The sequence below is a fragment of the Neodiprion virginianus genome, chromosome 6, assembly GCF_021901495.1.
Source record: "Neodiprion virginianus isolate iyNeoVirg1 chromosome 6, iyNeoVirg1.1, whole genome shotgun sequence".
Lineage (NCBI taxonomy): Eukaryota > Metazoa > Arthropoda > Insecta > Hymenoptera > Diprionidae > Neodiprion > Neodiprion virginianus.
Genome location: NC_060882.1, coordinates 11,005,253 through 11,030,237, shown reverse-complemented (window position 1 = coordinate 11,030,237; position 24,985 = coordinate 11,005,253). Strand labels below are relative to the sequence as shown.

The following is a 24,985-nucleotide window of genomic DNA, read 5'->3' as shown; positions in this document are numbered from 1 at the left end:
TTCTTGCACCGAACTATACTCATGGAACGTGCACTGCATCGTTGACTGAAGACTATAAAGACAGTTACCCTTGTGGGCTTTGGTGTGACAACCGAAATTCGTCGCGCGCTTGCGCCCTCTGCGGTGTTCTAGCGGCAGTCAATATTTAGCTTGTGCGTACTTATATAAATCCCCCCCCCCCCCCCCCCTCGGGGTCTAAATTTTGGCTGTTTTTTCGGTATCTATCACCGTTCTCGAGATATTCGTCATTGAACATCCGAATCCTGGATTATGATTATGACGGCTTTCTGATCTGCATCATATACTTCCCTCTTCATTAAACCCGCTAAAATTCAGTTAGTTCTGCCGTATCTCCTTCCGTTTTCGAGATGGTGACCCCTGTGACAGAATAACAATTGAAATTACTAATTCAGATCTTGATATTCGTATAGATTTGAGAATATGGAACTATCAACAAGTTTACAATGCCGTGGAAGTTGGATTGTACTTCCACATTTTGTACTCTAAGCATACCAACAAATTTGCTCACCTTTTGTTACATAAATTACAGTGTTATAAACAGAATTGATCAATACTGATCGCATAGGGAGATATAATTGATATCCGTATTCCAAATCGTCATGTGTGATCGCGCAGCACGTCAATGTGATTTAAATACATGACCGATCACAGCACGACCGCAATGGTGTAGAAATTTCGTAAAAAACTACATTACCGACGACGTCAATGTTTTTGTCGTATTAAAGGAACACTAATAGTTTGTTCACGTTATTTCAGGATCATGACTTTTACGTGAACTTGTAACAAAAAGGTGAACTTATTAAAGGGCCTTTATAATTTTTATTATAATATAACAGGCTTCACATATTGAAATATTTGTAATTTCATTATAAATGTGACAAATTTTTCCAATTCTATTATTAAAATAGTACATACAAATAATATTTTGCTATATGTATCTGCTTTATACGTTTTTTAATTTTCCATGCAGCAGGAAGAATGGTCTCTGCAAATTTGTAAACTTTCGCTATCGAATCGAATCTACCCCCACCCCATGGGAAGAGTAAGAAAGAGGGAGGGAGAATTATTATCTTCCGTCATTCAGAGAATTGATATCAAACTCTTCTGAGCGTCGTGCGGCATCAGTCGTTTCCGAGCAATCGGAGCGGAATCACGTGTTATCAGTATCAGTTCAACATTCAAACCGTGTTGATCAAGTTATGTCGCGTTGTTTGTTCAATCAGTGTGTTTTCACCATATTCATCTGTGAATGATACACCAGGGTCAGTGCGTAGTCTGAAGAAAGTCCGAGTTACTGAGATAAAAACATTCTACGAACGGTGAAAGTGAATTTCGTGTCTCTAGTTTCCATTGTTTTGTATAACTTCAGATTTCAGTGAAGTCTACTTTTGTTTCGGTGAGTCGAGTGTCAATTTTATTATTTCCATGGCTGATTTTCGGCAAATACGCAGTTGCATTGTTAGCAAGTTTATTCAGTCGGTTCAAATAGACAGCAACAGTACAAAAAGTGAGTGTAGAATCGAGTGTTATTGCAGTGCGGATTTTTGGATTACAAGTGATTAGTGAAGATCGAAATGACCTGACAAGTGCGTCGTTTCACCAATAAACATGAGATGCTACAAGAACTACTACATGTGGAAGTGTGGAGCAGCCCCGCGTCGAGGTAACAATACTTATTTTAATTATTGATTGGTAATCCAAGGTGCTACATGTTAAGCCAAACTTTTGTTCTTGCATAACACGCTATATAATATTATAAAAACTGGACAACAGTGATGATTATATTAAAAACTAAGAAAGCAACTTCCTGAATTAATCCAAATGTTCTGTTTTGTTTTTCACATATTTAAGCAGAGACTTCCGAGCAATTTTTCCATTTCCCGACAATATTGGTGAATTTGCACCTTAGGAGTTTTCTAAATTATTAGGAATTGTTAATTATAATAGAAAAAGTTATGTCCCCCTTCCAGGTGATCGCGAATTTTCGCTATTTTTTCCGTATCTATCACCGTTCTCGAGATATTCGCGATTCAAGATTGTAATTAGCTAAATTAATAGGAGTTATTAATTATAATATTAAAAATGAATGTCCCCCACCACTTGACCCCGAATTATTGCTATTTTTGCCGTATTCATCACCGTTCTCGAGATATTCGCGATTTAAAATTGGAATTAGCTACATTGATAGGAGTTATTAATTATAATATAAAATATAAATCCCCCCCCCTGCCTGATTCCGAATTTCAGTTATTTTTGCTGATCGACCAAGTCGCGGTTTCGCGTCTCCTCACGGGGATGATCGAGCTGATCGACGTATGCGGGGCAATGTTAGTTGACCTCCTCGTTGCGTCCCCTGAAAATGGTCGTGAGCAAACGAGTAGCTAATAACTGACAACACAAGTACGTCATCAATATACAAAACAGTAATCACAATTATAAGTTTCAAGTATTTACGTCACAATCTATTGCATGATCTCTTATATCATACAATTCAAATGAATACGGAACTAATAATAAGTATATATTATGAAATTCGTCTCAAAAAGCACAATTACAGATCTTCGTATGTATGTGACATGTTTACCAAGTGTATGACACTACTTGTTAAATAGTCCAGGGAAGATAGGAAATAAATCGGAAATTTTTGGAAACGGCAGATATCGAGATGCGGTTTTCTGCATTGTGTTCAGGAAGGTCCCAGGAAAAAAGTCTATATCGTCTGATGGGGCCATTTTTCGAAAAATGTACTCTGGGCCAATAAATGCATTTTTCAATTGCATAATTACTTGAAATATTATGAGAACGACTGGAAACTCTGAAAAATCGCTCGGAAATCGTTACTCGGGGGTTCTTGGGGATGCTGAATTCAATTCTGGCGTTAGAATGATTCGGTCGTGCCGGGAGGGGATTTCAGCGTCCATGAAAACAAACGAAAATCGTTACTCGGGGGTTTTTGGGGATGCCAAATTCAATATTAATAGAAACTCCTACGATTTATGATTTAAATAAAATGTTATTTTCATTATTTGTGATTTTTCATTTTCTCCATTACCTTTTCCCGTAAAGCAACCGGAAGCAATTGTTTATAATTTATACAACCCGATAATTCTAATGCCAGAGTTGAATTCGGCATCCCCGAAAACCCACGAGTAACGATTTCCGAGCGATTTTTCCGAGTTTCCAGTCGTTCTCATAATATTACAAGTAATTATGCAATTGCAAAATGCATTTATAGGCCCAGAATGCAATTTCGAAAAATGGCCCCACCAGATGATATAGACTTTTTTCCTGGGACCTTCCTGAACACAATGCAGAAAACCGCATCTCGATATCTGCTGTCACCAAAAATTTCTTTATTTTGGCTGATTTTGATCCAAATGCCCTGGACTAAAAAGCCACGTAAGACGGTTCCGGCCGTCTATGAAGTGATATAAAAATACGTCATATCAATTTTAGCGAGAAGAAAAATGCTAGCGAATTTAAATTCGAAAATTTTTGGTCATTTGAAAAATTAACGACCGAGCCAGGAATCGAAACTGTTGTTTTTATATAATGATTGTAACAAATATAATTATTTCGACAATTATGACAATTTTTCATGTCTCAAATTAATTCGTTGTATTCAATTCTGCAAGACATTTTGGTCGAATACAGAGAAATGAGGGCAAGCGATTTTAGGAAAATTACGTCACATTGAAATAGTATACATATTACGTGGCAAGCGCCGAAAAGAGGTCGCTGCAGGGCATGCGATTTTACCGGGCGAGTTGAAGGCGAGATAAGGTTTCTGAGCTGGCACTTAAAAACAAACATTATCCGGTCTGAAAACAGACGCCTAATGCCGAATTTGCGGGCAAATGGAACGAAAAGGCATATCCGTATTATTGGAATAAAATAATGACTGTATCGATAAAGATATGGTACTAACATTTACAATCAGTACGTAGTTTTACGTACTCACTTCGTACCGTCTCAATCTCAAGCTTCCATACCGACACTACTACGCTGCTACGAATGTCGGTACAAGACCGTTAGGTAGAGTCGATAGAGCAGAAACCTCCTACGCTCCCAGGCCCACCGGGCCCACTTGCCCGCCGAAAACTGATGCACAAAAATTTACCCAGGGGTAACTGTCTTTATAGTCGTCAGTCAATGACTGCAATCAACGTTCCCTGTGTTGTACAAATAATTGTATCGCTTTTGGACAGATCGTTAGAAAAAGTCTACACTTTATCCGATTACATAATTCTTTGCATATTTTGTATAAGATAACCGTTGTTAATTCCAAATTTTACCGTGAAATATTAAAATAGATGAATATAGTATATCATACCCTCGCATACGTGGTGATCCGCGTGGCCATTGATGAAACTACCAAGTTGGCCTCAAAATGAGGGCCTCCCTCACCATCTGAAAATTAGGATCGTTTCCAGACGTGTATTCAAGACCGTTCTTCAATCAACAACAGGACCATTTTTAATGAATGCTCGCGGCGAGTTGTTTTCTTAGTTATCTTACCCGTAAATGTGAATCAGCCTAAGACCATATACCGATCTTTCCCTTATTGGCGCAGTTATCTCATTCCAATTTTTTAGTTACAGGATAAACAACCGAATGAGATCGGTTTAAATTTCGACTGTGCTTTACAATCGAAGAATTTGGGTGAGCAATTTGTATCAAAGAACATAAAATTATGTAGAATACCGGAATTCTTTAACGCTAAAGATTATAACCCGTGATATCTATACATAGTATAGTCTGATATTACCTTTACATATATCTTCAGTCAACGATATTACTATCTTTAAAATTAGTACAAATGAATCTCCAATGGGCTGTGCAATCTAGGGCATTATCGTTCATAGCTACTGTTACCTCCTCGCTCGCGGCTTCCTTTCGCCTGATGCTACGGATGACGGCAATTCGGTAAACATCGGGCTGCCTTACGTAGTTGGTCACCATGCCCAGTTCATTTCGACGAGCAGTCGAGACTTAAATAGATATCCGTATTATTGGAATAAAATAAAGCATATTGAACACCAGCGTTATTGGACACCTAAAATAAATCAAAGTTCTATGGGACACCAGATTTATTGGACACAAACTTCAAAAAGAAGAATCTTTCGTTTAAAAAATAAAACTTTCTCGTCCGATAATTTTGGTTTTAATCGAGCATCTAAATATATTTTTAATCTTTCGGACCCGATAGGATCGGGTCCGCAACACCGCTTGTGTCCAATAATTCTGCGTGTCCAATTGGGGGCTGTGTCGAAGAAATCTTGATCTCCAATCGGGCTGTGTTCAATAAATCTCTGTGTCCAATCGGTTTATGTCCAATGCAACTTCCAATTATTTTGGAGTCCAATAAGATAAAAGAAAATGGTATCACTTTTTTATTACAAGTATATGAATTCACATGTGGGCGCGTCGGAAATAATCACATGTTCGTACTAGAACGATCCATGGTTGTGGTTGAGTAACTAAAGACTTTTCGCGTCATTGAATCCGAATCTAGGAGAAAATTTTCCACATAGGTGCCGTACACATATCTATAATTCATTACATTATAATAAACCATGAATTGATATTACAGATTTTTTTTTATCTTGTTATGTTTTTAGAAATTTTCGGAATGGGTGATTGATTCTTTTAACGAGTGTACAAATTTCATAAATTAATTTATCTCATATGTGTAGGCTTTGTGTATAAGTTAAAATAAACTAGTTTTCGTTAACTCTACATATTCAAGACTCTCATTTAATTCAAATTCAATACATTTTTATCGCAATCGATTATTGGTCGTTTGCTGATTTTTGTGAATTGATTTCCAACACTAGGCAAAATGTATTGAATTTGCATTAAACGAGGGGATGAATATGTAATGCTAAAAAATGAATTGGTATCATTAAAGATGGAGATATTTAAGTCATTACCCCAAAAATTACTTTCACCGGTTAACTACCGACGGTGTACATTTTATCGAATTACAGTTTTGTTCTTGTGTGAATTAAACTAAAACCTCATATTTTGAAATACGGTAACGCTAGTAGAATTGTAATAAGCTTGGAGTTAAAAAAAATTCATTGTTTGGATTTGGTATAATAGTCCAATTACATCGCATTGAGTTGATCTGTAGAAAACATGGTTGCAAAATGAAAATAGCCAAAGGTAAAGTCGTTTCTTTTTTTGTTTATACAAATGATAATTTGATGTTATATTTCAGTTACTCTGAAATTTGCTTTTTCACTATTCTTCAGTTAATCAGTACTGTAATTTAATTAATCAGCTAGTTCCAATCTGGTCAAAATTTGATATGAAATGTGAAAGTTTGTGAATTATATAACTACGCCTCGCATAATACATAGCGGCAATTTGTCAGACGTTTGTAGATTATTGCAAGAACGCAATCGCACACCTAGGATCGCCAAATAACAGTATGCTAAGAATAGCATTGTTGCCTCATCAAATTACTTCTACATATAATCTTAGGCACCCCGGATGACTGTAAAACGGAGTGACATTGTATTTGTCATGGCGAAAGAAAATCTGCTCGCAACAAAAATATTCGCTATTTCAAAACACATTTCATTATTAACACAACCGTTGCCTAGCATTTTCTAGCATGTGGAGCGCGCGCGCGTGTGTGTGTGTGTGTGCAGAAAATATTGTATCCTGAATTCCGAATAAACGGCCAGATCGATTAGACTGAAGTTTAGGAAAGAAAATCACCTATTCAATGGAAATACGACACAATATTTACTATTTGTCAACTTTCGGTTACAAAATCGTTTTGGTCTGCAGTTCGAAAAAAATCATAATACTCGGAATTTTCTATCAATGTGCCCAGAATTTGGTACACGACCATTCGTGTTCAATTAAACGATGCATGTATATAGCGTTTTGTACTCTCCTACTTACATAAATTTTTAGCCAATGCTAAATACAATATCCTCCTCCATGAACCATTAGCAGCCTTCCTACTACATGTAGAATTATGATGTTTACGAATCTTGTATTCCGATAAGACGAAAGAATTTAATTACCAAACAGTAACGATAAGCGAACTCACTGCACTTCTCAATTAATCAGACATCAATCTTACACCGAGTATCCTAATATCCAAAAATCGAAACTGAAAACAAGAAATAAAATATTTCCGTTAGGATACAGCCCTTACGATTGAACTGTATTCGCACACCCGCAACAAGTATTGTGATTTATGATTTCATCTTTGACTCAGGCGTTTTGATACCAATCCGTGCGCTGAAGCTGAACAGTCGCGAAACGTGACGTTATTTCTACGAATAGCTACAAGTAGGTATGTGATGGATATCGTAAAGTATGTGTTTGGTCAGATACTATTTATACAGCATATTTTGTGGAAGATGAACGATACGTGATGATATAATGCCGGATCAAAATACATATGGACAATACTATATCATACACCTTAGAGCAGTGTTTTTTAACATGTGTCGCAAGTTAGGTAAAAGTAAAAAATACAAATCAAGTTTTGCAAGAAATCCTTTGATTTTAAAAATTATTTGAAGTCACTGACATAGTTTCATTATGGACCTGGAAGGTGACCAAAATTTTTTTACTTGTAAAGGGGTCGCGAGTTCAAGAACGTTGAAAAACTCTGCCTTAAAGTAACCATCTTAGATTCTCTGTAAAAATTTATACCGTTCCCAGTAAATCAATATCTGTCGGCCTGATATTGCTTTTTTTCATTATTCATGTATCTATACAGGTAAACACAAATCTTCACTGTCAACGACTAAAAGTGAAATAAAATGATGCTTTTATCATCTCAACTAAATTCCGATAGCTTCAACAGTACAGTAGTCACGATAAGTACCGTGATGGCTTTGAAAGTTCTTGATTATCTATCGATTGTGCTGAGATTAATAGGGATGATGAATATTCAAAAATAATCATTTCTGTAAACAAGATATTCGTTTTTATTGTAATATCGTTGGAAAAAACTTACAAAAAGTGTAATTATATAAAAAGTAAAATTACTGGTAAATTGTGCGAACGAGTATTGTTTATCATATGCAAAATATATAAACTGGTATATGCTTACATATTCATACTCTAGCGTGTTATATACTTATACTTATGCACATTATGTTATGTGTCATAGTACAATATATTATTATATTAATGAATACAATATAAGATATATGCGGATAATTTGAAAATATACTTAAACCTTATATAATAGTATAATATTCAATGTGCGAATCAGGAATAAAGTACAGAAAAAATGTAGTAATCATGTCTATATGGAAAATGAAGTAAATGAGGCTGTATTTTGATTGCTAAATAATATCATTCGGATTGAAATTAAATAATATTACTTATATCTATAATAATTATGAAGATTTTTTGTGAAATAATGCGCAGAACAACACATGAGGTACTTCTTATTCGGCAGGTGGCGATTTCTCCCCTTAAAGGACGTAGTCGTCTTGGCGTCATTCTATCATTTTAAATAGAGCGCACGAGAAGACCATACCGAAGAACTAAAAATAACGCACGTAATTTGAAATATTTTTCAACTTTTCGGAAAAATTATACATGGTGAACCGATTCAGCCTTTTGTAAGGAATTGAACGCTCCAGAAAAAAAATCCTTCAGCATTTTACGATAAATCTACTTTTTCAAAAGTTATCTAAGGTCCTTAAATAATTTTTCATCTCAAATAACTTTTGAAAGAGCAGATTTACCGTAAGATGATAACCGACGTTTATTGTAGAGCTTTAATGACCTACAAAAATATGTATGTGAATTTGCTGTGCGACGCATCGTTAGCTAGTTTTAAAAATCAGAAGGAACAAAAACAATTCTTCCCGTGTTAGTCTTACGAAAAATAGAAAAGTGCGAAGCACCACTTCTTAATGTTAATATTAAGAGCTCAAATTTCAACAGATGTATTTTTATGCCTAAATGAAACTTTTCAACCTGCTTCCATGAAAAAAATAATTATTTTTGACACACCCTAATAAACAATTAATCGATTCTACGATGAATCGATAAATCGCATAGCTCTAGAGTGTACCAAAAATAACGTGTTCACTATTTACATGATATAAATTGAAATCAAAGGCAAAACGCTTCGGTAAAAAACTCACCATCAGACAGGCAACGGCAACTCCCGCGCCGCCGACGATAGCAGCGTGTTTTTGTACGTAGAGTTGAGTACCGTTCAGACATCCAACCATGTAGGTATTCGAAGGATTGACTTTGTCCGGTCCTCCACTACAGTCGAAATACTAGAAGCAGAATGAGACGCATGATTTATAAATGCTTCAACGATTTTCAATAAATCGCAAAGCCTCGTTTAGATATAAAGATAATAATGATAACAACAACAACAGAAACAACGATAATAATAATAGCCAAGGATTTATTACCCGCCCTGGTGATATTTCCTTGCAGCAACTTTTCGGTATTTCAAGTTCAAATTGCCTCCAGTCATTCCAGGAGTTCACACCACAACAATGGAGCTACGTGAGAGACAGAAATGATTATTTTGAGTATGACTTTGTGTTTCTTTCAACGGTGAATATGAATGAAAAAAGTGCACAAGATTGTCATATTTGTAATACAATTAAACGTAGAGAACCTGTCAAGAGGATCTTAACAGCCAATCTCCGAGAGGATTGTCTGAAGTTCATTTGGCTGCTCTTCCATCAAATGCCATGAAATTGGTCTTATTAATATCTAAATACAATTAAGCAAGTTCACGGTGTGCGATTCACCTTCCAATTGCAATAATTTTTTTCTTCTTTACTTGCAGATAGTTACGAATAATGATTTAATAATGCAGTTTTACAAAATGGTCCCTATACGAGTCACCGTGTTATATTTATAGTAATCAGTGACGTCAACTTAGGTATATGCGTGAATAGTCTGCTGAATAATACCGCCTCCAGTAATTCCGCATCACGAGCCGTCTTCTACGCAATATTAATGACGGAAGTGGTTGATAAAAGGCGTGTTGGAAAAATAGGCCACTTACTACAACTATAAGATGACTTATTAGTGCAGATGTCGCTATGAATGATATGTTATACAGTTTGGCCCCCCAAAAACAAAAAAAAAATTGTCATGAAATTAAAATGTGATTATATCTACTGTAATACTGCGGTGAAAAAAAAATTCTTGATACGAGCAATGTATAATTTTAACTATGGCTCAGCACACTGCAATTTTCACCAGTAGCGACCAGGCATAAAGAGTTTGATTTGCCTGCTACCACCCTACCTCATTCTACGTGAAACGAGACAATGATTTGTAGCTTCGAGAAAAAAGTTGAGCCTTTTTTCTGCGCAAAGCAGTTTTGACTTTGTACGATTACTTCTTAGATCTACAGGTACTTCGTAAAGTATAAAGTAGAAAAATATCATTGATGTAACAGAGTCTAAATTTTCGGATTGAAATACCTATTTTTCCATGTGGGTTGTTTTCACATAAAAAAATCACTTTTTGACGATAAAACCATGTATTTGTAGATACCAGGAAATGAAAATCAATTTTAATTTAGTAAGTCTACATTTTGTACAGTGGTATTCCAAGGGGATGACTAAAGTCTTTTGAACATAAATCTATATTATAAAGAAAAAAAAAAAATTAAACGTAAATATGACATTTGTCAAATTTATTTGATAGTCATCACATTCAAATTCAACTAAACAAAATTCAGTTACTGCGGAAGAAAGACACAAAATTGCACGGTACAGAATCAAAATGAATAATCACTCTGCGAAACCTATAAATACACGATGTTTAGACAAAACACGTTTCAGTTTTGAGACTCCAAAAAAATAAAAAAAATTGCAGGAATCGATCTGATAGATCATCCCAACCCTGGATTCTGGAAAAGTAATGTTTTATATTAGTACTAACTAAAGAGTTTCTTATGCAGTGCACGCACTAAATTAAGGCGAATGAGATCAGTCGACGTGTATAACGTGTAAACGTAAGTATTGCACGTATATGTATAACTGGAATAGAAAAAAATTTATAATGGTAATTATAATACAAAAACTGGATAACTGCGAGTAGAATTCGCGCCCTGAAGGTTCCCTACAAACTTAGTTCTTTTTTTTATGTGATATTACCACAAATGAACTATTTTTTAACTTTTTCCTTCACCTACTTGTGCTGTAAGACCATGCTTCTCTCCAAATTTCATGATTCTAAGTCAACGGGAAGGATCCTATACGTTTTCATAAGGGAGTTTGCGAGTATAAAATATGTGATATAAATAACTGTATCTTTTGCTCGCGTTGACGTAAAAACTTTTTTTTTTCGTGACGTTAGGAACCCCAAAAATAGTAATTCAACTTAATAAGGTACCGTGCTTTGAGTGACGTCCCAGGCGTCCCTGACCCGTGAGTGCTTGTCGTACTGGCTCATTGAATTCCTCAAGTCTTGTTGGACGCTGGTTTTTACCTTTTCACGGAACACATAGCCGAGAACTCCGCCGATCAGAACGGTGACGAAAAGTAGGAGAACCACGATGAAGTACTATAAAGAAAATTTGTTAAACGTAGAAATTGCAATTTTGAGAAAATAGTTACGAAATTTGTCTCGACATATCGTAACTCGTCGATTTACGCCTGTAACTATTGTACGATTGCACAAATCGGTTACCGCAATCCTTATGTGCTAAGCGGGTTGCGTTACACAGGCGTTGTGCGATGCGCGCGTGTTCGAACTACAAATTTTCCCCGTATTAAGTAAGATTTGAAAAATTGGCGTCATTTGGTACAGGCAGTTATGCCATCCGATGTTATGATTCAGGTGCTTTACTCACGCTTAGAAGCATGCACTTGATTTCTCGCGACGCTCCGATGCATCCCAAGAAAGATATGAAGGCGATTACGATTCCTCCAACAAGTAATACGTAGACAGCCCCTGTCAGCAAGTTCGTCCCGATTAATTCCGAGATCGCTGTCACGTTATCCACCAGTGACCAGATACTCAGTCCGGCAATAGCTACACCTCCGATCTGAAAGGGATCATCAATAACATTCGAATCGGTTGTCATTATTTCTAGAGTCAAAGTTACTGCTTTATTTAAATCCAAGTATGGGGCTATGTTTAATAAAGTAAACTCACGAAGATGATGAAGTTCGTGAAGAATAGCGAATACTTCATAAAACGGCCGCAGCCGTCTATTTCAGTGCCGTAGCCCATTCCTGCGTTATTACTTGTTGAACTGAAAGCAAAATGTACACTTTATGTTTTATTCATGCGAAAATGCATGGTAATGATCGTTGAAAAAAAAAACGAGTGATGCATTGGTATGCATAAAGTGCAACATAGGCATTTCCTATACCGATATGTACGATATCAATTTAAAACTAACATATCTGTGTTTCGGGTGGAAAATTTTCAACACTCATATTCCTTAACCGACTTTCCATTGCAAGAACGTGCAGAATCAGCATGTATAGCGGCGCGTGATTGTCTTTCTCATGCTGCATTGTTTCACAAGTTATTAATATTATTTAACGCTAGTTCAAGTCCGGTTTGGCCTTCTACTGAACGTATGAACGTGTAGGTATCGGTGACTCCACATTATTTTCCCGGTGACCACCGGGAGGAAATTATTTTGTAATCGCGTACAGCAGTACGAGGTATACGGCGATGACGTAATCGGGATAGTTTAAAAACCAAGCTACACCTCTGACTCTTCATCGCTTGCAAATGCGCGAACTAATTACGATTCCTTTCCAAGCTTGTCCTCCCACTGACAATAATGATTCGAAGTGACCATGGTTCGTCAATCGTGGTGAGTGCATTTAGTAATGCGCAATCAAGCCCTGATAAAAATTCCGTAAAACGCAGATAGATACGCACAAAAACTGTGCCAAGAACCGCATAGAAAACAGGCATAGAATCAGTTTTCTGTCCGTTCCCTCGCGGTTTTTGGCACATTTTCTGTACGCGTTAAACAGAATTTTTACCAAGAAGACGAACATTACGCGCTCGATTCATCACGCATTTAAATTTCAGGATTTTCCACTTGGTTATTCAAATACCTAGCTACATGTACGTCCAGTACGTACGTTTCATGTGACCTCGCTTTGCGGTAGACAGACATGTGAAACTTATATTTTGATTGATTTTATAATTCTCAAAGTACTCATTGATGTATAATCACGAAATGTATTCGCGAACAACTGTTATTTATTTCGCTCAATATTTAATTAGGTGACGGGAGAAATAATATTATTTGAAATTAGTCAATTATTGGTTAACTCGAATGTCCGGTCATTGGTAATATTTGTACACGTAGATATCTATACTAATCTTTTAACTCTGCAATATTTTTCGTAAAATACGAACGAGTACTTTGTCATTACTATTTAAAGTTACAGAAGTGTAAAAATTCGCACCAAAAGTTACGCAAGATGAAGCTGAACTTGTGCTAGATACTTTTATCAAAGTCAAGCTGTAATATTTATCACTGTATTTTAAAGTGACTTTTCTATTTTTTTTTTCTTTATCATCCCACTTTTGAACCCTGCGCACTTGATCGTCCGCGTGAGTGAAGTAAGTTATACAAATATATGACGTTATAAAAATATATTCACTTCAAACTTTGAATCGATCGTATATTATTGTTTCTGTAGCAATATCGTAGTGTGGAAATTGTTATCTGGGGAGAACAGTGTAGTCTTCCAATAAAAGCACATATGACACGTTATCCACCAGCCTTGTGGTAACCAGATGAATCAGTTTTATTTTTACATCTTTCCTCGCTTGTAACTGACATTATGACCGACGGCAATTTATGACATTCGTGATATTTTCAAGAATATAGTAGATGGCTTTATTATTCCCATATCAATGTTGGACAAAGATCAGTAGCAAGAATCACAATTGATAGTGATATAAACAAACAAACGAAGTAAGACGAAGGACTTGAAACTGAGAGAACTTACCGTCAAGCACAGAAAAGTGAAGAAAAAAAGAAAAATAAAGAACTTCAGCAGAGATAATGCAACAGGGATACGTAGATACAAGTTCAGATTCTTGTGTGAAAGGAATTCGCTCCTTAAAAGATATGATAGGAAATGAAAAAAGTATATACAAAACGCTGCCTGAAGTTCGCGTTTGATGAAAATCGATACACTGAATGCTGTATGAATTGTGCACAAGTTTCGTGTAAGATGTAATTTTAGTATCTTGAAGAATTGTGACCTTGTATGCGTATCTTCATCAATGTACTGCTCAATTTCGTACTATTTTTTTACCTTTTGCTATGCACTAAATTAGTAGGTCAATTAGCGAATCGTTTGACTTTGACCTTCTGGGCCAAGGTTCATTCTCGCTGCAACCATTCAGTCGGGCGGATATGATGCTAGATAAGCTGGTTATACATGTACGCCTACTTGACTTGCACCTCGAAGAACTCCTACATCTCGCATCACTCGGGTAAGACCTAAATTTGTACGTTACCCTGCCGCTCAAAACCGGCATGCTGCGCACTTAAGACTGACTTTCACGGCGGGAATGGGAGAGTGAATATATATATATATAGACAGTACAGAAGACAAAATGCCTGCGTACAGTCGACTCTTTCAAGTTGTTTTTTGGGTAATTTAAATCTTTGCGATAAGTCGCCTTGTCGAGTCATCTTTCAACCGAGTACTAAAAGTGGACTAATTTCAGGCATATTTATTGACTATCGGCATCTGCGTTAAAGCCGAGTGAGGAAAGTGTGATGTATAATCGAATAATCGAGATATTACTTGGAAAATTATACTTAAAATTAATTCAGAAAAGTTCGAGTAAGAATGTACTTAAGTTTTGTGAGTGTTGATTGTCAGAAGACACCGCCGAAGTATTATTATTTTAACTTATAACGCTAAAAACAACGTGATTTCTTTCTCGATTGCGATAACGCAATTTCTGCCTGCACATTCGCAACCGCTTGCTTCACGTGAATTTCCATTATTATATCTAATATTGCCGATCTAAGAATGTGTTTGAGAACTTGGAAATCGTAGTTTTGAAATTAAAAGTTTAAAAATCCAGGGTTGCCATTCCGTAACCAATTCGTTATAGTTAAGAACGGTCTTTCCCGCTTGCAATATGTAACAAGCGGCTGACGCTGCGTCGAAATGGTGAGACACACATCGTCGCAGGCATTGTACGCGATGATCTTGGGAGTGGGCGAGAAGCAGAATAGGTATAATAGGGAAGCTGCAGCTGTGCAGAGTAACGCGGAATAACAGTCGGAGCGGTAGCGCGGCTCTACGCAGCTAGTTCCGTGGACGAGGGAGACGGAGAGATGCAGGACCGGCACCACGAAAGATGGTCTCCGAAAGTTACCCGAAGCGAGGTCATCCGGTTTTACGTAGGGTTTTACGCTACGCTTCGAGTACAGCGTGCGTATATCGCAGACTCGATCACGGACGCGAGATGATGCACGGTATAATTCAATGTAGTAAAAGCATGCACGACGCAATAGGTGAATCGGTAGTATAAGCAGCTCCGACACCTTTCGATACGTGGGAAACGCGAGCGTTGTATGTGCCAGTTATAACACGAAATGCCGAGAGCGGACGCTTACGTCGTGCGTAAAGAGTATATCGAAAACGACGCTATTTGGGGAAGCTTCGTGATGCAGAATAATGTTGGAGTCTCATTCTTTTCGAGCTGACATAATACCTCATCACACTCGATGAAGTTGGATAATCGTTAATTCTGTCGCGGGTCGGTTTTAGTGGAAATGCTTTGGGTGTCGTAGTTTGAATAGGCGTGACCCACGCCGTATTTTTCCCTACATGTTGTAGCATTCTGAAAAGAATTCTAATTCGGGAAGTGAAAAAACTACCCGTTTATTCCTCTGCCTGATGTACCAGCGATTTTTTTTTACACACCAGGGAATGAGGTATACAGTGAAGTCTATACGTGTCGTCGTAATGCGTAACGGTTTTTGGAGTAGTTGAACATACCAGCTATTTACACGCGATTTATGTATGAATACGTTGTAGCCAAGTATACCTATATTTTATTGTGCGTACAATACGTTTAGACCCGGTGAAAGATATAAGACGTAAATATCATGTTTTTCGGAAACGAAAATAAAAATCGAAATCTTGCATCAAAGCAGTGGATATATAGATTAACAATCTATTGTGTACAATAAACGAACGGTTGTGAATAATTTTCTGACCTCCTTTACAAAGTATCTGCAAATTTGATTAACCGCACGACGTATCTCAGGAACAAATCAAGTCGAATAGCACTGATTTTTAACACCGATAATCGAACCAATAAATAAGAAATCTAAAATGTTATAACGGCTAACGCTTGGAGAGGCGTTATACAGCTACGCGGGACGGGTTTTAGGAACGAACTGAACTGAAGCTACTTTCGCTGCAACGACGAACGCTTACCCACACAAGTATGCAAGCTACCATACACAACTGTACTAAACTTCGCTTTGTATCCTGGTAAACTTTACGATTCTTCAGACCTGGTGGGGTTCGGTTACGACCACAGATGCTACACACTCACCTGTCGACATTACGCATCTGCATGCAATACTCAAAGCTCACAACTGTGTTTATAAGTTTCGTTCCCTAAGCATCTACGCGTATTTATGATATCTACGTTATAACTTCGAGCTCTGTATGAAGAACTGACGATAATGAACGTGTATGATAAAATTCAAAATATACAGTTATTCTCAGGGCTCGGATTTCTTGATGTAAGAACAGTGTAATTCCGTATAATGCGATAATAATTCAACCAGTTTTTTCGTTTCATACGTTCGTTCGTCGTCATTTATTTCAAGCTGTATCGTGGTGCACAAATTAATGTTCCTATACGAAAATCTCATCATTTTCATCACTTGAATGAAATTCATTTATTTTTCTGTTGTGTACGTCACGTACTTGTACATATGTAATACAAGAATATATAAGACTCTTACAGGTATATGATGATCACAGCCTGATTCCCACTTCCCAATTCAGGCGATTAAGCATTTGGCCGTAGTGTATCGTAGATATATTCCACCGGTATAAGTTTGACTCTCTGCTTTCTCTGTATATACTATATTACAAACTCACGGGGTCACGTACAGATTTCCGATACCTTGGCAGCACCCGTTACCAACAATAACATGCTTTACTCTTAGAGTAATATGTATAACGTCTTTGGGATTGCCGATCTCACCTACCTGCGGTTAGCTCAAGCGGCAATTATTTTTGTACTTAGAACATTATTTCGAGTCTGTACTGTACGGGACGTGTCGTATCTGTCAGTGTAACGTACACCACACCAAAATGTCGGTACAGTTTTTACACATTGAATGACAAGACGATCGTAAACTTCTTATGGTGTGAGTCGATGGCATATGCGGTGTAAAATGACACTGGTCCATATACCTAACTGTACAAGCAATATTGGATGTCCTAAATCTGTAAGCAGCGCATCCATCGGCAACGGAAAAGCCACGCCCTGTATAGCTGGACCTCTCTGTTGTTTCTTAGATAATATCATTGATGTATATTTACAAAGCATCTTACAGAATATCTTATATAGTTGACTCAATGTACGATTACAAGAAAAACATGTTTCACGATTACAAGCAATTCACCTATGTTATACATGAATGCATAAATTGGTTTGGGTTATAATATATTGAAGAAGTATTCTTTAGTAAAGTTGAAAGAAATATTCAAATTCTTAAATCTCATTTGTAGTGGATATTAGAAAATACCTGGCAGGGTATAACTGACTTGCAAATTGCGGGATATGAAATAATGAGATACCCATTTACTTTTAAGCTTTTGCAGAGCTATTATTTTGTAGTTCTCTATTGCAAAGAGGTTCGACGGTTTTCCAAAACATTAATCATGCCCAAATCTATAGATGTACATGCTCGCTCCAGGGATCTCAGCGACTATATTGAATTTTGGCTTACAATTAGCAATACGAGGATTTATATGTACCTTACAAATGAATGTAAATATTTCTGACGTTTGTTTCGAATGAATCAATACATACGTGGTGACAATTAAACCTTTATCAGAAGACGCGTCATTGTTCGCTTTGCAGTTACAGTAAACTTCCGTTACGTTGGCTTGGTTTTCGCGTGAAATCGTGTCATTCGGTCAATGAGTTTGCTGAGTGAATTTTATACCACGTGGAAAATTAGTAATAATAAGTTATCCTCCGAACAGATGGCATTCTCATATTAAATAGGTCGTTAATTGCCAAGTTTTGCTGTGCAAAGAATTAACCCAATACCTGATATACGCTACCACCGATTTCAGTTAGAATAATCCTGCTGGAATGATCCTTGCAAAAATAATTTATTCGAAAAGCAAGACTAGGATTGAATAATATTTTGATCTATGTACTTATTGCCGCAATGCATTGCAAAAGAGACACCTCTCGTCTCTCGTGAAGCCGAAAAATTATCAGCATCGTTATAATAATGAGTTTGTTTTCAAACGTATTCGAAGGTTACGGGTAATATCACATAGATTAATTAAAAAAACATTATTATAACATATATTATAATGAGCTCATTATGGGCATCAGGTCAGTTAAAATATTATCAACTAGGTACTGTATATGTTTTATGTAGTATATTATTATGCTATTATATGTTTAGTGTTCGATCCAAAATCGCCGAAAAGTGTTTAAATTTAACGACTATCTGGGAACCTGAAGACGTGGTCCCATAAAAACATTCTTCGGGATGGGCTTTCAAAATTCGCTCCACCCTAATAATCATGTATGAATTTATGAAAAAAACTTCTTTTATTCTTAGACGGCTATGCCAACAATAAAAGCGTCAATACCAGTGTCTTCAGTATGATTTCATATGAATACGTAATCGGATCTGTATTAATCTGTTACGAATATATGGTTACTCGATGGCTTAAAAGATTCGAAAAATCTTTACAGCCTTGCTTTGCAGTAATACAGTATTACAAACCTGCAGCGCCGCGATTCAATGTCGCCGCCTAATTCGAGCGTCGATTTCGGGTGAAAAAGTTGTGGCGATAGAGTCGCGTCTCTTCGAGAATCGACGAAGCATAATCTATGGCCATCCAAAATGGCCGACACGCATCTGCCGTGTCCTGACCACGGTTAGCTGTTTCGGTTTTAGTGTAGTCAAGTGCTGTAATAATAAAAATGAATAACTAATGTAAACAATTCCCAAACTTAAATAAAACACTTTGATCATCCCGGCACATCACTTCACATCCAACCATCAAATAATTCCCCTTGAAAATATTTCGGCGAGTCGTCTAACGACCTGGCAGAAATGGATGAACTTCGTGCACAGGGCTGGTGAGTTCGATTTTCTTATTATTTTATAGGCTCGTTTATAAGTGTCAGACAACACTTGTGTAAACAAGTCTTACCATTTTGTTCACGACGATGTTACCCCTCAAAAATGTCTAACGCATACACAACTCGCTGATTTGATGTATTTAAAATTTTTTTTCTCCAATTTTTAGGTATCTGTCAGACGAAGGTTACAACCTCTTGGGAGATACCAGAGACGTACAAAAAATAATCAAAAAGGCTTTAGATGTAAGCAGTTTTTCGATGTTTACCATTTGAGTATATTTTTTTTTTAAAGTTTCAGCATTATTCAGTGATGATCCTCGAAATAAAGAAAAACTTGTATTTATATGGATTAACAGAGCTGATTTTATTACAGTATGATCTTAAGGAAATTAGCAGTGGCCAAGGAGACTTAACTCAGGGAAATGTTGTGTGGCAAATACAAAAGTTGCGTAATGTAGCGGCACCAAAAGGTAACGAGGAATCTCGATCAACTCCGCGTTTGTTAAAACTCTCTCTAACAGATGGACAAAACAATTTTCAAGCTATAGAAATTGAACCAATATCTTCCCTGAGGTAATATATTGAAAATACAACCAGAAATAAAAAGTCTATTTCAAGGATTGCTTAAACAATGAGGGATTTTTTCTTAATCCACAGCATCAATACACCACCAGGTACAAAATTATTGATGAAAAAAGGTGTGTTGTCAATATCTCATGGTATTATCTTACTAAAACCATCGCACATCTTTTCTGTACTTGGAGGAAAAGTACCTAGTCTCGTGGAAAAATGGGAAATGAACAAAGTAATGGAGTCTGAATCTACTTTTGCATTGTAAAAAGCATTGAATATGACTGACGTGAATATCAACCTATATTCTTTTAATATTCGCCACAGAAATTAGCTCAACATACCCGAGTCAGGCCAGCAGAAGAGGGTGGTCCACCACCGTGGATTCCATTTGGTAAAAAAATCATAAAAATCTCTGAACAAGATAAGAACTTCAAGGCTCTTGCTGATAAGGAAAGGGCATCAAAAGAGAATGCTGAATTTGAAGCGCAAAGGAAAGATGCTATTGCTGAGGCTGCTAAACAGGGAAGTAAAAAAGTATTTGGAGGTGGAAATAAACAGGTGAGAGTCAACTACAGATCAGCACGATTAATCTTCAGTGAAATTCAACCATATTATTTTCACTTGTTTTTTCAGCTTTTGGATCATAGTGTACAGAGGATTGTTGATCAAGGGTATTCGATTGAACAGGCCGAGTATGCTTTAAAGCTAAGTCGAAACAATGTTGATCGTGCATTACGGAGTCTACAGCGTAACGATAACAGATATAATAAAGAGCCTGGGTACGTTTCAGAATCTGAGGGTGGGTGTAAAATGAGTTACAAAAGTGGATAATTTTTATTTGTGTTTCACAGAGATTCTACCAGCGCTAGGGAGGTCAGAGAGCCAAAGGGAAAACGATTTGAGAAAAAAGTAGAAGATGGAAAACCCAGCAGTGGTAGAGTGTCTTTGTTTGATTTCCTTGAAGACAAGCTTCCTGCCCAAACTGATTTACCAGAAGAAACCAAGCCCCAAGGAACAAATGATTTTTACACTAGTAAAGGACCCCATGATCGATTTGAATCAAGAAGTACCGATCAAATCGGGAGAGGTGGAAGGTAAACGATGATAATCATACCATTCGAAAAACTAAAAACAGAATAATATTCTATACTTTGTATATTGAATTTTATGTTAATGCAGTGCAGAACTGTGTTTTCTATTTAATGAAAATTACACAGAGCTTGTATTAAAGTAAATTGTTAGTGGTCGCATCAAGTTTCTTTCCTGAATATTAGGATGTCAGTATTCTAATTCTAGAGTCAGAAAAAATTTCATTATAGCCTGACTCTTTTTTATACTTTGTTACAGTTGCTTTCGTTATGGTATAAAATTGTTTCGATTCCCTTTTAGAAAAATTCTCATTGTTTTGAATAATATTTATGACAAATTTCAGAAATCCAAGGGGAGGACGATCTTATCAGCCTGCACCACGATATTCAGAAGAAGTGAAATCTAGTAAGCCGAAGCTAAGTAAAGCTAACTCTGCAGCAGTCCAATATCCGCAATATAATTCTGCAAATACTTCTTCCAATCAAAGGAAACCACCTAGGTTTCAAAAATCACAAGAAAATTCTACCGCTACTTTCCAGCATGAAAATAATTACAAAATGGGCTTTAATAAAAGTTCCCATTTTCCTGACAGCAAAAATGGTATTGCTCCTCCTCGTTTAGAAAGTTCCAGTGAGAACGGTAACAATAGAAATCGACTTGAACAGCAAGGAAATAACTACAACAATAATAGACAGCAGAACCATTATCAAGCAGAACCGAAACCTAGAGAGAAACAAGATCATAATCCGTATAACCCTAATGTACATAATCGAACAAACACGATTTATCAAACCCATAAAAATACTTCTATAGAGAGCTATCAAAATCCGAATGGGAGTTCAAGTGAACAAAATTACCGAAATCGTCAAAACAGAAACCTGCCTACTGTATCTAATGGGCGATACAACAGTAAAGAGACTGGTAGTTTGAATGAGCAAAAAGGTGGTGGCAATAATAATAATCAATTAGCTATCCCTCAAGCTGAAGGTATGTGGGTTTGGCAGCCTGGTGACAAATGCATGGCCAAATATTGGGAAGACAACAGGGTGAGCCACTTGGATATATACCTATTCGTCTCTTCTTATTTGTCTGCAACTAATACATGCCCTTATTCGTTGAAGAGGAATTAAAAGTCCTAATTGTATTTTCTTTTACTTGTAGTATTACAACGCAGAGGTCACAGCAGTTTCACATAGGACTTGCGTGGTGCTATTCAAGGATTTTAACAATTTTGAAGAAGTGTTACAAGCCGACTGTATACCAATCACGATCGAGGTATTTGACTACAATAACCTCTCTTTTTTGCCATCTGAAATAAAGCATATCATTAGATATTAAATAACTTTCAAATTGCTAGGATGGTCCCATTCTGCAAGATGGTAGTCGAGACTTTAAACAGCATGTACAACGTGGTGAAAATCGTCAGCAACGCAACAATCAAGGCAATCATATAACTAGTGAGTAATAAGTAATAACCCATCGACCAGCAGTGGTCTCTAGTTTGATCTATTATTTTGTTTTCCGATATGAGTGTGAGAGGAAATCATTTATTAGCAGAGAATTCTAATGAATTACTTTGTAAATCCATAATAATCGACTCTTATTAAAAGATTAAACGTATAACGTAGCAGGAATGGAGTTCCGAAGAGGGGGTGGAGGTAGTGGAACTGGTACCAGAGGCTACAACAGAAGGTCGCAGCATCGCAGTACTCGACCTATATATCAGCCGCCAGGTCAACGTAATCACTCGCCAAGTCGGGCACAAAAGGATACGAATTCAGCTTCTTAACATAGTATTGGTAGCCTCGATTAAATTTATTAATGCAAATATTAATTATGCAAACTTTTAGAAAAACAAAATACTTCAAAGCTGTCATATAATTAACCAAAGACTGACTCAGCTAGCAGCAGCCGCAATCTGCAACATTGTCTCATGACAGCGCATTACTAAGAGCGTTGTGTAACGTGTATTGATATAATTTAATCGAATAATACTTTCATTTGTTGGAGGGTATAAGTTTATGCCTAAAGCTTGCACATTAATCATGAATCTAAAATATTCTGACTCTTACCCTCATCGAATATAGCTATAAGAAGAATGAAGATAAGAATCTAAAATATTAATGCAGTCGAATCTCCTTGTAAGCAACACGTGTGCCAGAGTCCCATTTTCGCGTGCGATTCTATAATTCATGCAAAGAAAGAGTACAGGAGCTTCATAATGATGCTTGTAACTCGATTCGACTGTAATAAGAGGCAGCATAACGCGATAATACATGTTGAGTAGAAAATCGTAAACCAGGTGATAAACTTGAAAAAAGGTATTAATTGTACATTGACTGTGGCTTTAGCAAGATTTACATTTAATTTACAATCGTAATAAGCAAGAATACTTTAATTTGCGTCTGATGTATCTTTCGTATTAACAGTAATATTTATAATTTTACCAACTATGAAGAAGCGATAACTCTGTACCTTGTATACCTTCCTAACACAGTAATAAAATTAATAATGTAAGAAATTGTCAAAAAAATTTCACTTGGTTGGCTTTCACTTTAACTGATGTTTTTTTCCGTCAACGGTTTTCATTTTGGCATAGAAGCAATTTTTTGTCGACTACGTAGAACTACATGTCACAGACTTAATTTTATAATTGTGCTGGAATGGCGTGGACGCTGGGTAAACAGAATACCTTCAGTTAGAATATACGGAAGCTCCGTGGGCGTTGATTGAAAATATAGGTATAAAGACTAGATAAAGACTCACAGCCCTGGCTTATTTTCACTGATCGCATAATTACAGAACTATAATAGAGAGTGGTCATTTTTAGCGTTTTAAAACAGTTTGGCGGGTCTGGGCAGGTTGGAGGGTATTCGCAGTTTCACGTATCATCAACCAAGGAACTGATCCCGCCGGTACAAAAATAGTTCTTCATAACCAACACTATCGTGTGCAAAACGCTGGCATTGGCGTGACCTGACCCATAGACTTATAAAAGATAGACTGAGCGCTCTTATGAGCCGCTTGAAGCAAACATTTAAAGGACAGAAATATGCCGGGAGTACTCCTTTCTCTCTCTGACGATATTTGCGGCGGGGATCGAGGCGGTAGAGGAAAATGAGGCGAAATTATGCGCCTATATCTATAGCTATTTCACTTCCACTACGCTCTTGTCACCCGGTATGGAAACCGATTGAAAAGAGAGAGCAGTACTCCCGACATATCTCTGTGCTTTATATGTACGCTTCAGTACCTCTTATAGGAGCGCTCAGTCTACTCTTATAAGTCTATGGACTCGGTCTCATATACAGGTCCAGAAAAGGTTTCTCTCTGCCAGAAACTTCATTGGAGGGGGTATGTCGCTTATTGAAGCAATTTTTGTGTACACTAGTCGCCACTAGGTTCGTTGCGATCTTATCAACAGCGGCGGCGGGGCCGGGGGGGTCCAGTCAAGCCGTGGTTTCGCGTATATGTATATGGGTATATTTGCCCACTCATGCTCATTCATCGTATTTATTGAGGTTATTGTTATCTTGGTAACTAGACCGCAGCGACAACTGGTGGTGCCGTCAGAATCGTATTTTGCACTCGCTAAGCGACACGAATAATCGGGGCAAGGAGACTAGAGGTCAGGAGTCCGAACCATAGACATATAAGAATTGACTGGAATTGACCACGTGAGCGGGCTGAGAAAGCGAATAGCGCGGTAGAAAGAGAAAGCTGCGCATAGGCCCTCCTCTATCCTTGTCTAATCGCGCATCCCGCTATCGCACTCACCAGCGGGCTACCTCCGAGCTCGCGCGGTCTATTCTTATATGTCTATGGTCCGAACGCAATGCTAGCCAAATGGTCGGTGAGAGTGATGAACGATCTGCGGATTGTAACCGCCTGGCAGCGCTACCACTGCGAGCTCCGTCAGCGCGGTGATTTTGAATCGTCGATCCTCACGTATGTA

At 37.2% G+C, this 24,985-nt stretch overlaps 2 protein-coding genes and 1 long non-coding RNA gene across 5 annotated transcripts; 1 reads left to right on the top strand and 2 right to left on the bottom strand.

The window, feature by feature from the left end:
- Positions 1 to 1,830: 1,830 nt before the first annotated feature.
- LOC124306814 (uncharacterized) lies at positions 1,831 to 7,272 on the bottom strand. Of its 2 annotated transcripts, XR_006908688.1 has the most exons (4): positions 6,940 to 7,272; positions 4,355 to 4,473; positions 3,990 to 4,122; positions 1,831 to 2,374 (listed from the first exon to the last, which is right to left on the bottom strand). It is a non-coding gene; the product is annotated as an uncharacterized LOC124306814 (long non-coding RNA). The 2 variants fall into 2 exon arrangements; XR_006908689.1 differs by lacking the exon at positions 3,990 to 4,122 and having other exon boundaries at positions 6,940 to 7,268.
- Positions 7,273 to 7,958: 686 nt separating this feature from the next.
- Positions 7,959 to 16,428, bottom strand: LOC124306813 (CD151 antigen). The gene is made up of 7 exons (XM_046767849.1): positions 16,226 to 16,428; positions 12,154 to 12,253; positions 11,849 to 12,043; positions 11,389 to 11,559; positions 9,441 to 9,533; positions 9,159 to 9,299; positions 7,959 to 8,549 (listed from the first exon to the last, which is right to left on the bottom strand). Exons 2-7 carry the CDS (start codon positions 12,229 to 12,231, stop codon positions 8,502 to 8,504), a joined length of 726 nt encoding a protein of 241 aa, XP_046623805.1. The 5' UTR covers positions 12,232 to 12,253; positions 16,226 to 16,428; the 3' UTR covers positions 7,959 to 8,501.
- Positions 16,429 to 19,103: 2,675 nt separating this feature from the next.
- Positions 19,104 to 23,551, top strand: LOC124306812 (tudor domain-containing protein 3). Of its 2 annotated transcripts, none has more exons than XM_046767848.1 (11): positions 19,104 to 19,365; positions 19,536 to 19,611; positions 19,742 to 19,941; positions 20,026 to 20,173; positions 20,266 to 20,499; positions 20,575 to 20,720; positions 20,793 to 21,035; positions 21,374 to 22,076; positions 22,192 to 22,305; positions 22,388 to 22,487; positions 22,662 to 23,551. In XM_046767848.1, the coding sequence occupies exons 1-11, from the start codon at positions 19,340 to 19,342 to the stop codon at positions 22,817 to 22,819; spliced, it is 2,148 nt and encodes a 715-aa protein (XP_046623804.1). In that variant the 5' UTR covers positions 19,104 to 19,339; the 3' UTR covers positions 22,820 to 23,551. The 2 variants fall into 2 exon arrangements, with proteins under 2 accessions (XP_046623804.1, XP_046623803.1); XM_046767847.1 differs by having other exon boundaries at positions 22,659 to 23,551.
- Positions 23,552 to 24,985: the final 1,434 nt, after the last annotated feature.